General features: G+C 36.7%; 1 protein-coding gene across 2 annotated transcripts in view; it reads right to left on the bottom strand.

Annotated features, from left to right (window-relative positions):
* Positions 1-12784, bottom strand: part of SYT16 (synaptotagmin 16) — a 162877-nt gene that overhangs the window by 96213 nt on the left and 53880 nt on the right. Inside the window, exon 2 of one of the 2 annotated variants that reach the window (XM_047864720.1) lies at positions 3073-3745. The exons of the other annotated variant lie outside the window; for it this stretch is intronic. Within the exon in view, the coding sequence (XP_047720676.1) occupies positions 3073-3595 (523 nt within the window). The 5' untranslated portion in view covers positions 3596-3745. The remainder of the gene's footprint in view (positions 1-3072; positions 3746-12784) is intronic. 2 annotated transcript variants of the gene reach the window in all.

The raw sequence follows: 12784 nt of genomic DNA, 5'->3' as shown, positions 1-12784 counted from the left end.
ACAGGGAGAGAATATTTGTAAATTGTAGACCAATAGAAAAGATCCAGAAAAGTATCTCATACTCAGAATATAAACATAACACTCAAGTCTTGAAGATTAAAAAGCAGTTCTATAACAGTGGGCAAAAGATTTGAAGACTTTACTAAAGAAGCCACACAGATGATAGATAACTGCATGAAAAGATGCTCGAAGTCATTAGTTATTGGGGAAATGAAAATTAAAATCAAAACAAGAGTTAAAACCTATGAAAGGCCTTGAGATTTTATCCTACTTGCACACTAACAACTTTGCCTGCTACAATTTTTATGGATGTTGGCAGAAGACATAAGACTTGAGTCAGAGACAAAGGATGTTTTATTACAGCACCACATACAACATGAACATCACATTCACGTCAGTCCCCCACTCTCCAAGTACTACGGGGGCGATGCAGAGGCAGGCTCAGATAGATGCCCAGCATGGAAGCCATGTCACAGCCAAGGAAGACCCAGCTTGTGAAATCTCTACCATTTGCAAGCAAATCTGCCTAAGCTTTGCCCTGAAGAGAGACATTATCTTTATTAGACTGAAAGGCAAACAAATCTTCTCTCTGCTCTGAAGAGAGATGCTATCTCTATCTTCCAAGGCTCTTTGTCATACAAACATCCTTGAAAAGATAGTCTAAAATAAGAGGCGGTTTGTGACTTTGCTCATAGGACAGAGTGGAGACCAGAGGAGAGTGATCTCCCAATAAGAGCTATCAGTACATACCTGTGAGAATGGCTGAAAAACATTTTATGATAACACTATGGTAAAGTGAAAATGAGTGACTGCATTAATTTTGGGAATGTGAAGTGGTATTCAGCTAACAGCAGAATTTCTTAAAGTTAAACGTATACTTCCCATATGACCTACTCCTAGGTATTTACCTCGTTGAAATGAAAACTTACATTTGCACCCAAACCTGTTTCGCAAATGTTTATAGCAGCTTTATTTACATTGCTAAAAACTGGAAACAACCCAAATATCCCTCAACTGATGAATGGATCAACAAACTGTGGTGCATTCATGCAGTGGAATACTACTCAGCAATTAAAAAAAAAAAAAGAAGCAGCAAACTACTGAAACACACAGCAACATGGATGAATCTCAAATGCATTACTGTAGGCACATAATAAAAGAAGCCAGATTCAAAAGGCTACCATCTGCATATTTCCATTTATATAGCATTCTGGAGAAGACAAAATGATAGAAAGAAAATGTACCAGCAATTTCCCGGAGCTGGTGGTAGAGAAATGAGTACAAAGGGACTTGGGGGAATTTTTTTTGAGGTGATGGAATGGTTTATACCTCAGTTGTGGCAGTGGTTACAAGACTGTGTATTAAAACAGAGCCATATACTAACAAGGATGAATTTTACTATATGCAAATTATAACTTGAAAAAGGGAGAGGAAAAAAAGAGAAATAATATGTATAAACTCTCAAATTGGACTTCCTGAGCTGTGCCTCTTTCTAAATATGGATCTTGGGTATATTCTCAAGTTCTCTAAGCATAATCTTCTCAACTGTGATGTGAGCAAAATAATAGTATCTATGTCTTAGAGTTGTTAGCTTACCTTGTTGTAATGATGTTCCATCATTAATTATTATTTGGTGTCCTATTATACACCTAGCATTATGCTTGAAGTTAGGGATACAAAAATTAATCTATGATGTGGCTCCTGCCTTCTGGGAGGCTATGATCCACAGAATAAATATCCCCTGAATAAACCAATAAATTGTTTTACTGCCATTAGATTATTACAACAATTACACAAATTTTAAAAATCCAATTTCAAGCAACTATTAAGCCAAATTCATGTTAATCATTTTAAATACAGTTCAACTTTAGCAAGAATTTTCTAAATTAGGAATAGAAATTTCAAGTCAAATCTAAGAAATCCTATTGGTTGCCCAGATGTTTCTAAAATTATCTCTACAGATAATTTTTAAAAGCTTGAAATTGAATTTATTTATAAGTTTGTCATATTCAGAAAGAATATCAGCCTCCCTTGTTTTTACCAATTTATTCTAGCATTTCAACATTAATTTAAGTAAGAGTATCAAGAAAGTACTATAAAAAGAATATGAAATTATGTTTCCTCATTTTCTAAGATTTCATGTATCTGGATAAAATGTTTCCTTAAAAAGATAAACTAAGAGGAATCACTGAAAATGGATGAAGAGGCTGTGAAGTATTCCAGAAGAGTCTGCTTCCCCCAAAAAGAAAGGAATTAGTGACATCACCTTTAAGTCACATAAGAGATCCAAGAATCTTGGTGATATATGTATGCATTACAAGCACACATCACATATACACACCCAACACCTTTCTTGGCCTGTCAGGTACCTCTGTCCCTCAACCAAGTCGAATGTTCTTACTTCAGGCTTAGAGCGTTAGAAACATGAGAAATTCATGCCAGGACATACTATAGCTACTTTTACAGAGTTAATTACATTTTCACTATATTCAACATATCTGACAGGATAAAGCTCTAAAGACAGTTTGTTGTAAATGTGTCCTTTCCACTCAGGGCTTAAAGAAAATCAAGCTATTCTTATTTCAGAGATTTCCTATCTACTGTCATCTCACATCACGTCTCAGTGAAACGCTGTGAAAAGTGTTCTTGGAGTGTTATCAACTAAAAATTTTGCAACAAGTATGGCTTTTTGCACAGGATTTCACACCGAATAATATAGTAACATCTAGAGATTCCTAACCAAGTGAAAAAAAGAGAACATTTTAAAAGATCGTTTAAAAAGCATAACATATGCACAAGGGCTTCTCAAACAGAGCCCACAAACTTGTTTTCACCATTTTGCTTGCTCTGAACTATTGTTCTGGAGTATGGAACCCACAAATACAGATCTCCCAACGTTTTATACATTGAAAATATTCCTAAGGAGTATATCTCTCAATAAGAAGCCAGTATGTGGAAACGTTTAAAGAGAGAGAAAAATAAAATTCATATGATAACTAAAACAAGTCAAAATAAAATTAGTAGAAATGTCCTTTGGCAGAACCCAGAGAAAATAATCACTGGCTACCTTACCTTGCATTTTTCCATTAACATTTTCTAAAATACCAGAGAGCTGGCTGTCAAAGCTGTGCTGAAGACCACTTCTTTGCTTTTCAAGGTGACGTTGTTCCTCAGCAATAGAAGAGAGCATATGTGGTGGCTTTTGGTCATCAAGGGTCTGACTGGGCCACTGGGACATTATGGAACAGGAGTCCTTTTCAGGATGGCTAAGTCTGGGGCTTGAACTTTGAGCAGAGTCCTGCAAATCACTATTACAACAGGAGAAATGATCCACTTCAAGAAACAAGGGATTTTCATCCTCTTGATGCCAATCATTGCCTTGTTCTTCATCTTCAAAGTAAGCTTCCTGAATCTGAATATCATCTAAGTCCTGGTCTAGCTTTTCACTTAATTTAGAGTCTTGCTTGTTTAAGTTAACCAGCGAAGCAGATAACATATCTCCTGCTTGCTGGAGAGCTTCATAAACCCGAGATATCCAGGAAGAGAGAGGCTGGAAGAAGTTCTGACCATCCTGGGACGCCATGGCCAACACCATGGCCAGCTATCTGATGTCTACAAGTCCACTTGTTCAGTTCTTTCAGTACTCTGGACTTAATGTGAACTACAGAATAGTTTTTAATTTGATGACAAATTAAATTGGAGATCTCTTAATGGCTGTGAATAGTTCACTCTCAAAACTTCTCAGCTGAAACAGAGGAAAGAAATACTTACACCTATTAAAGTAACAACCTCAGACCCATTACCAGATAACCTATAATCAATGTCAAACAACATTTGGAGACAAAAAGAGATCATCATTGAAGTCTGAAAGTAGCTAAATAAAAATGACTGTGGAAATCTAAATGTAGATTATTTCAATGCCTATTCACCTACTCAGGCATGTGCAAAACTTCCATCAGCAGTAATGGGCTCTATTCATGTGGACTGAGAGAAGTCTATCCCCATAGACCATACTTAACAATGTGAAAAGGATAAATGAATCTTCATTAAGAGGCAGTTGAACATGACATTTCAAAATACAAGAAAGGTTGGATGCTTCATCTACGAACCTGCAGATCCCAGTGAGCAGGCTAATAAGCATCTCTGCTTCATGACACAAAGATTTATCCATTCAAAGGAGATGTGTGCCTGGAATTAAAAAGCTTTTAACAGATCTTAAAGTAAGATTTTATATTTTTGTGCGATTTCTAGAAATCATTTATATTCTTGGGGAGCAAATAACCACTGCAAAACAGAGTGGCAAGTGGAGTATGCAGCTTATTGGAGACATGATCCTCGCATCTGGTTGCCTTTGTCTGTGTTCCAGCCTCCCCAAGACATCCCTCTACAGCCTGCAAGATTCCTGAGAGACCTTCCTTCCCACAAGATTTACAACCTGAAGGAGGGGGCTATAAGGACATCAACATAGCAACAGGGCACAATGAAGATTCTAGAGCTAAACATCTATACTTTTATACACATGCATGCATACAAACATACACATAAATTCATATACATATGTATGTGTATTGTGTGTATATATATACACACACATATATATGTATATATATGTATATATATACATATATATGTATATATATGTGTGTGTATATATATTGTACATATATATGTGTGTGTATATATATACACACATATATATATGTGTGTGTATATATATACACACACATATATACATATATATGTATATATATGTGTGTGTGTATATATATGTTATATATGTATATATATGTGTGTGAATATTTATATATATCTTATTGCCCTAACAATGCTCATCAACAGCTCAGGATGAATGCTATAAATGATGGCAGAGCCTAAATTCACTGATTGTGCTTAACTACCCCATCTCTTCTATAGCAATAGCTTCCTTCTGACTCAGTCTACCAGCACTCCTGTATATTTCAGGCTTCTTGACCTCAGGCTACTGCAATTGATAGGATTGCCTACCTTCTCCTAAAATTTCCCTTCTAGCTTTTTTTTTTTTTTTTTAGTTTTTGTAATAGCCATTCATACATGCATTGATTCATCAATAAACAATACTCATCACCTGGGAGAGTTGATCCATCCAATAAGGCTCAACATTTTTGTATACAAAATATACATCTCCAGCCCTTAGCTCAATCCCTCTATACAGGTTTGTATCCCTGGTTATCTAAGCTAGTGGTTCACAAACTTTGTGGGAGAATAACCTGGTAATCTAATTTAAAAAAGAAAAGAGTCTCAGACTGGTTGAAGGAATACACCCTGGATCTTTTTATTTTTGTCAAGTTTCTCAGGTGACTCTGACACACACCAAAGTTTGAGAGATGCTGATCTGAGGAAAGAGCTACACTTGGGGGTCTCACCAAAATCTCAAATTCAGCCGTCAAAACTAGCACATAACTTTTGCTACTATAAGGGTTCAACACCCTAGACTCACAACTGTGACTTTCTCTCTTCACCTCTGCTCCCTTACATTCCTTACATTCCAAGTTCTGCTAGCTTTAGGTCTATTAAGACTCTTCCATTATGTTTGTAGAGTGATCACTTTTCCTACACTCTAATCTTCCCAGATATTACATACCTAGTTGGTTTCCGTCTCAAATCTTCTCCAGCCTCAATCCATCCCTTGAGGTTTGCTCACCATAACCTGACCTTCAATCAGGTCTATTGTCTGTCTCCTCCCCTAGAATAGATATTCCTAGAGGGCAGGGACTGTAGGTTTTTTTCCCTAGCTTATCCACAATGTCTAGAAGTGTGCTAAGTATGTAGTCAATTCTCAAGAAATGAACTAATGAGTGCTATTTAATATTGTGCCTTGAACAGTGTGTAGCATAAAGTGTGTACTCAAATTCACTAAATTGATGAATAGACCTCAGAATTGTTGAAAACATCTTAACATCACCACACAAATCCCCTGCAGGGTATTATAAAAGGGTTCTTTCAGCATTTCTTCCACTCCATTTCACCACCCACACAGTTTTTGTTTGTTTTTCCTCCACAAACATTGTGCCTCAGTTGTGCTTCAGATGATCACAGACCTAGAAAGTTCCCTGAGAAATCACGGGGTTTAGCTTCTAACACTGTCTTTCAGTACTTGAAACGTTTTAAGATGGAGATTGCATATTTTCCTTAATAATCCTTTCTATTGTTTTATTACACAAAGAAAACTTTATTTTCATATTCAATCCAAAATCTTTTAATTTAAGCCAGGGTTTTCTCATCCAATCTTTGAACTAGTAACAGCCTCTGTTCTTTTTTTTTCCCCACAAAATAGGTTTATTTTAGAAATTTTAGGGAAAAAAGATAAGCAAAAATAAAAGAGGTAATAAGGCATAGTCTCCATCACCCAAAGATAACCAGCCTTTTATTCTACGTCCATAGGATAATTTTTTATACATATAATTCATTGTCAAGTTAGCTTATATACAGAGTATACAATGTGCTCTTAACTTCAGCATAGATTCCCATGATTCATTACTTACATACAACACCCAGTGCTCATCAAAACAAGTGCCCCCAATGCCCATCACCCATTTTCCCCTCACCCCTGCCCCCCCATCAACCCTCAGTTTTTTCTTTGTATTTAAGAGTCTCTTATGGTTTGGCTCCCTCTCAATTTCTAACTACTTTTTTCCTTCCCTTCCCCCATGGTCTTCTGTTAAGTTTCTCAAATTCCGCATGAGTGAGAACCATCCACGTTGTTGCAAATGTAACAGCCCATGTTCTGGGTCTCATCTCTTTCTTTTGTAATCTCTGTCTATCAAAGCCTCTAGGCAATTTTTCTTAAAAAAATAAAGCTTATATCACTCCCCTAGTTTAAAAGGAAAATCAAAAAAGAAACCCTACTGAGGTTTTCCTATTACTTATAGTGCAGAATTTGAGCATTGGCAGCCCATCTGTCAAAATCACCAAACTCTGTGTTTATTGATGCAGAGTTCTTTAAAAATTAATTTTGATGCCTCCAATTCACTACAGTCCTCATCTCTCCCTGTTATATGTACCTACTTGCTTTATTCATTTTTATGTAGCCTGCCTGACCCCCTGGAAGCATCTGAATTTTTAAGTCCTACCCTATAGGATAAAGTTCACATTCTTTACTATGGCATACAAGAGAAGAGATGCTCAAAAAATGAACAAGCAGGGGTGCCTGGGAGACTCAGTCAGTTAAGCATCGGACTCTTGATTTCAGTTCAGGTCATGATCTCATGGGTTCGTGAGTTGGAGCACTGGGTAGGGCTCTGAGGTGGGTGTAAGCCTGCTTAAGATCCTCCCTCCCTCCCTCCCTCCCTTTCTCTTTCTCTCTCTCCCTCTCTCTCTTCCTGGCTCACATGCATGCTCTCTCTTATCCAAAATTTAAAAAAAAAAAAAAAAAGAAGAAGAAGAACAATCAGCACTACCTAACTAACCTTAGTACTGGAGGGGTCCTAGAGACCTCCTGTAAGTTGCCAACTCTTTAACTGATGAATCACTGGATGTGAGGACTTCTGGGAGGTGGAGTCTCAGATCAGTGGCTATTTATCAACCAGTTTGGAAGTATTTCAATTGCTTCACAACTCACAAAGCCATCCCTCTTGTCCTGACAGAATGTCTAGCTCTGTATGAGCTGTTCCCAATAACACTGCCCCACAGTGATAACTTGGCTATTCTTCACCACCCCTCATTGTAAAGTCCTATGTTCCAGTCACACTAACACACTAAGCATTTGTCATAGTAACTGTGCTCTTCCCTGACTTCTGTTTGCTCTGCCCAGATGCCTTCTCTCCCTGGCCTGCCTGGTAGATACTTACTCATTCTTTACAATGAAACTCCTATTGCATATGTCAACACTTCTACAGTCAAAGGTGTGGCCTCAGAGTACTTTAAGTGTGTCTTTATGATGTAAGTTTTCACTGGATATGCTAATTATTTGTCAATCTTCCTCTTCCAATGGACACTATTTAGAATTAATAATTCTAGGACCCACACAGGGTAAGGGCTCTTTATCTAATGTTTGCTATGTGAATGAATGAATGAATGAATGTTACTAATTAACAATTTTCTTCATCTATGAAGTGGAGTTAACTCACTAGATAACACTTAATCGTTCCTTTCTGCTTTGAAACCCAAGAATTTACCAGTGTGGGCCAAAAAGCATTATAATATTGAGCCTGGATATATTCATCATTAAGTTGCCTTTTCAAAGATTGGTTCTGTACCTTTGTCAATAACCACTGTCAGATGATTTTGGAGCAATTAGAAAGGGGCCAAATATCCAGTATCCATCTATATATTAAACAGTGTCCAATTGTTATATTCTACAATACTAAAAAAGAAAGGGCACCTAAAGCTGGAACATGAAAAATTACCTACTTAGCAACACTGGAGACATTTCATTTTATACTAAAGCAGTATAAAGCCAAAAGAACTAAGTGCAAGCAGAGTAACCAGGGAAATGTCTTTGTTTCTTGGGTAAATCTCAACTAGCTTGGTAGAGCACACCAAAGGTAATAGCAGATGTATACCTCATATCCTAGTTCTTCAGGAACTTTCTTACAGCTGAAAAGACAAACTGGCGTGTGGTGTCACAATAATTATTTTTAAACACATAGGAAAAGAAAAGTAGTAAAGAAAAGACAGTCCAGGTCCTTGGATTAGAAGGAAAAATACAGATAAAGTCTGTGGTATCTGAGAAGGCTCACCATTCAAATTTACAGTTCATGATACTTCATTATTCCAAGTATTAAAAAAAAAAGGTGTGTGTGTGTGTGTGTGTGTGTGTGTGTGTAACATAAAAGCTCCTACCATAAACATAATCAAGGAAAGTTTACAGCTTCTCAAAATACTCAGAATAAACTGGCAATCTAATAAAGAATTAGTTAACAACCAACTCACAGGAATAAAAGGTCCAGCATAGGAAATATAGTCAATGATATTGCAATAGCATTTTATGGTGACAGATGGTAGCTACACTTGTCGTGAGCATAGCATAATGTATTGAGAAATCGAATCATTATGTTATACACCTGAAACTAATGTAACATTATGTGTCAACTCTACTCAAAAAAAAATTTTTTAAAGAATTGGTAACAACCAGTAAATAAAAGTGAAAGGAAAACCATCGATATATTCCTAGGGCTACATTACATTTCTTTAAATAGCATTTTAATTAGAATTTTTCTCTATTAATTTTAATTATAAAAGTGTTTAATTAAGGTCATTTTAAACATAGGAAGTAACTAAACAGTAAACATTAAAGAGTTGTTTCTGTAGGGGGGAAAACTATCAAATTCCTGAGTCATATGCTTTGTCATGTATTTTGACCATCCTCACCAAGGGTAATTGTGAGCAGAAAAGGAGTGGTTCCATACCCAGAATAATAATGCTCACAGTCCTTTAAAGGCTGTTAGTTAAATCTTTCTGACCCCATTTTCTATCTAATGACAGATGTTTGGAGGGAGGGAGGAAAGCTATCACCTAAGAAGAAATACTGGCTTCTGGGAGATATGCCTTAAAAATGGATGTTATTTTGGTGAAAGATAAAGTGGAAGTCTGTATGAGTGTGTGATTTTTAAAGGATTATGAGCTCCTGGAGAGAGTCAAACACATTCTTGGAGAAAAGAAAATGTTTCCAATAATATGGTCCCCAGGTAACCTAGCCCCAAATCAAAATCTTATACAAGTTCATCTACTGAAGTGTGTTAATGTTTCGCCATTTTTAATGGAGAAATCACCTTGGAAAGTCTACTCTTCTTATTTTCTACCAAGATCAGTAGGGCAGTCATAAATAAAAGTCAAGAGTACTGGAATGGTGAAATAGATGAAGGGGATTAAGAGGTAAAAACTTCAAATTATAAAATGAGTAAGTCACAAGGATGAAAAGTACAAGTTAGGGAATATAATCAATAATAAATCAATAATACTGTAATAATGCTGTATGGTGACAGATGGCATCTACACCGACCAAGGTAAGCACTAGATAATGTAAGAATTGTCAAATCACTGTGTTGTATTAATATACACTGAAATTAATATAACACTGTATGCCAAATATACTTCAATAATAAAAAAAATTTTTTTTAAATACTGGGTTTATTCAAAGTGGCTTCTCACAGCCATCAGTTAACTTCCTTGTGTCATCTATTAAATGTGGGTTATTTATTATTGACTTCTTAGAGTGGTCATGAGGCTAATTAAGTCTAGAATTTTTATGACAATATGAGCAAGAAAACTTATAAACATGAATAATATATGGAGTCAAAATAAGAACTATAAAATGGGCTGTAATCCATCTTTAAATGATTCAAAAGAGACTACAGGTGTTTTCTGTTAAGAGAAAATTTGTTATGTGGGTAGGAATATGTTTTCTGTTAAGAGAAAATTTGTTATGTGGGTAGAGATGAAATAACTTTTACAGCATTTGTCCAAAATGTTTTCTAAATGCTGGAATCTTAAATATAAAAATGGACTACTGAGGATTATTTATGTAAACAATATGGATATAATACAGCCATATTTTTATTACTGGGGCATGTGCAATACAACAGACCCTTTGCCATTGGGCTTTGGTAGGGGACAATTAGCTTAAAGCTAAATGTGAAATTGCCCTATAATCAAAATATACTTTCATCAGTAGATATAGAGAAAAATGAGATTGCATGAATAAAAGCAATAGCAATGGCTTTGAAATCACACAAAACAAGGCTCAGTGTTGGATAATCTCTCAGTTACACCATGGCATGGGGCAAAACATGTTAACGGGGTGCACCTGTGTCCTCATCTGCACTATGGGGAGCACAACCCCCTGTTTTGAAATTCACTGTGGAAATGAAATTACACAACAGTTCTAAAGCACCTACAACAGAGTCTAGTACACAACAGGCACTTCATATCAGTTATTCATGACTAAACCCAAATCTGTGACATTTTAGTGTATGTGCTGCTGAAGCGAGCACTAAATCTATTATATTTTAAAAGGTAAATTGGGGCGCCTGGGTGGCGCAGTCGGTTAAGCGTCCGACTTCAGCCAGGTCACGATCTCGCGGTCCGTGAGTTCGAGCCCCGCGTCAGGCTCTGGGCTGATGGCTCGGAGCCTGGAGCCTGTTTCCGATTCTGTGTCTCCCTCTCTCTCTGCCCCTCCCCCGTTCATGCTCTGTCTCTCTCTGTCCCAAAAATAAATAAAAACGTTGGAAAAAAAAAATTAAAAAAAATAAAAGGTAAAAACATATTAAACTCTCGTAATCCTTTTCCTAATACGCCAAGACCCCAGAAACACAATATTATCATTATAGCTAACATTTGCCAAGAACCTTACAACATGCAATGTTTTCTGACAACTTCTATGAATAAAAACTTTTTGTGAAATATACTAGCTTTCCCATTTTATAGTTGAAAAAACTGAGGCTTAGAAAGGGCAAGTGATTTGCCTCAAGGTTCATGCTTATAATAAAGAATGGAATTAGCATTCCAATTCTCCTTTGAATTCCAAATTCCTGCTTTAACCACTACTCCAAATCTTCATAAAATGTCAATAAGAAACCTTCAAAATAAAACATGTAAAGGTACTTTCCTCATAAGTGGCCAATGTGATTTCAAATTCAGGTTTGTTTGACTCCAAAGTCTATTCTCATTTTGTTTCCACTCCACCTTTCCTATTTCACTAATGAAACCTTTAAAAATTAAAATTATTGGGATTACTTTTCCAAAGTATAATAAAGGTTTTAAAATTTTCTAAACTACTGCTTAAGTTGAGGAAAACTTACTTTTTTTATTTTTTAAATGTTTTTATTTATTTTTGAGACAGAGAGAGAGAGAGAGAGAGAGAGAGAGAGAATATGGCATGGGAGGGATAGAGACAGAGGGAGACACAGAATCTGAAGCAGGCTCCAGGCTCTGAGCTGTTAGCACAGAGCCTGACGCGGGGCTTGAATTCGTGAACCACGAGATCGTGACCTGAGCAGACGTTGGACACCTAAACGACTGAGCAACCCAGGCACCCCTGAGGAAAACTTATTTTTAAATATATTTTTCAAACTATCCAACAGACAGCTTTGTGTCTGAGCATAAATAATGATATCAAAAAGATCTTAAAAAGATGATCTTGGCTCAACAAGAGTTTTAAATTGCTCAATGTTTTTGCTATTGTAACAAATAGCACCTTTAAGATATTCTCTAAATTTCCTAAGCCCATTGAATATTTTGGACCATCTATTATATCCATGGAATGGCCTCCATGATTTTTTAAGAAACATATCTGATTATGTCATTCCATGTTTGAAATGACTTACAATTACTTCTTATTGCTTCAAAGTCCAAAATTTTCCACAAGACTTAGAAGCCATACATGATTTGATCCCTTCTTTGACCACTCTCTTTTTGCTCTCTGTTCTTCAGTATCTAACCTCCTCCCTTCAGCATCTTACTTCAACAGGCTCCTCCCACTAGCTAAGACTGTGCTCCTCCCTCCAGGCTTCCTTCCCTTGTCCCCCAAAGTCCATCCATCCACTTTCAGGGCTCAGCCTGATAACCAGCATCCCATAATCCAGCCTCAGTTATGTCCCCCTGAAACAGTCTGTTTTATTCATTGATTGATTGATTGTGCAGGGGAGAGGTGCAGCAGGAGAGAGAGAGAAAATCTTAAGCAGGTTCCATGCTCATCACAGAGCCTGACACGAGGCTGGATCCCATAACCTTGGGATCATGACCTGAGCTGAAATCATGAGTCAGACATTCAACCAACTGAGCTACCCAGGCACCCCTAAAATAGTCT

The sequence above is a fragment of the Prionailurus viverrinus genome, chromosome B3, assembly GCF_022837055.1.
Source record: "Prionailurus viverrinus isolate Anna chromosome B3, UM_Priviv_1.0, whole genome shotgun sequence".
NCBI lineage: Eukaryota > Metazoa > Chordata > Mammalia > Carnivora > Felidae > Prionailurus > Prionailurus viverrinus.
Note: the sequence above shows the minus strand (reverse complement) of the source record. Positions and strands in the feature narration are given on the sequence as shown.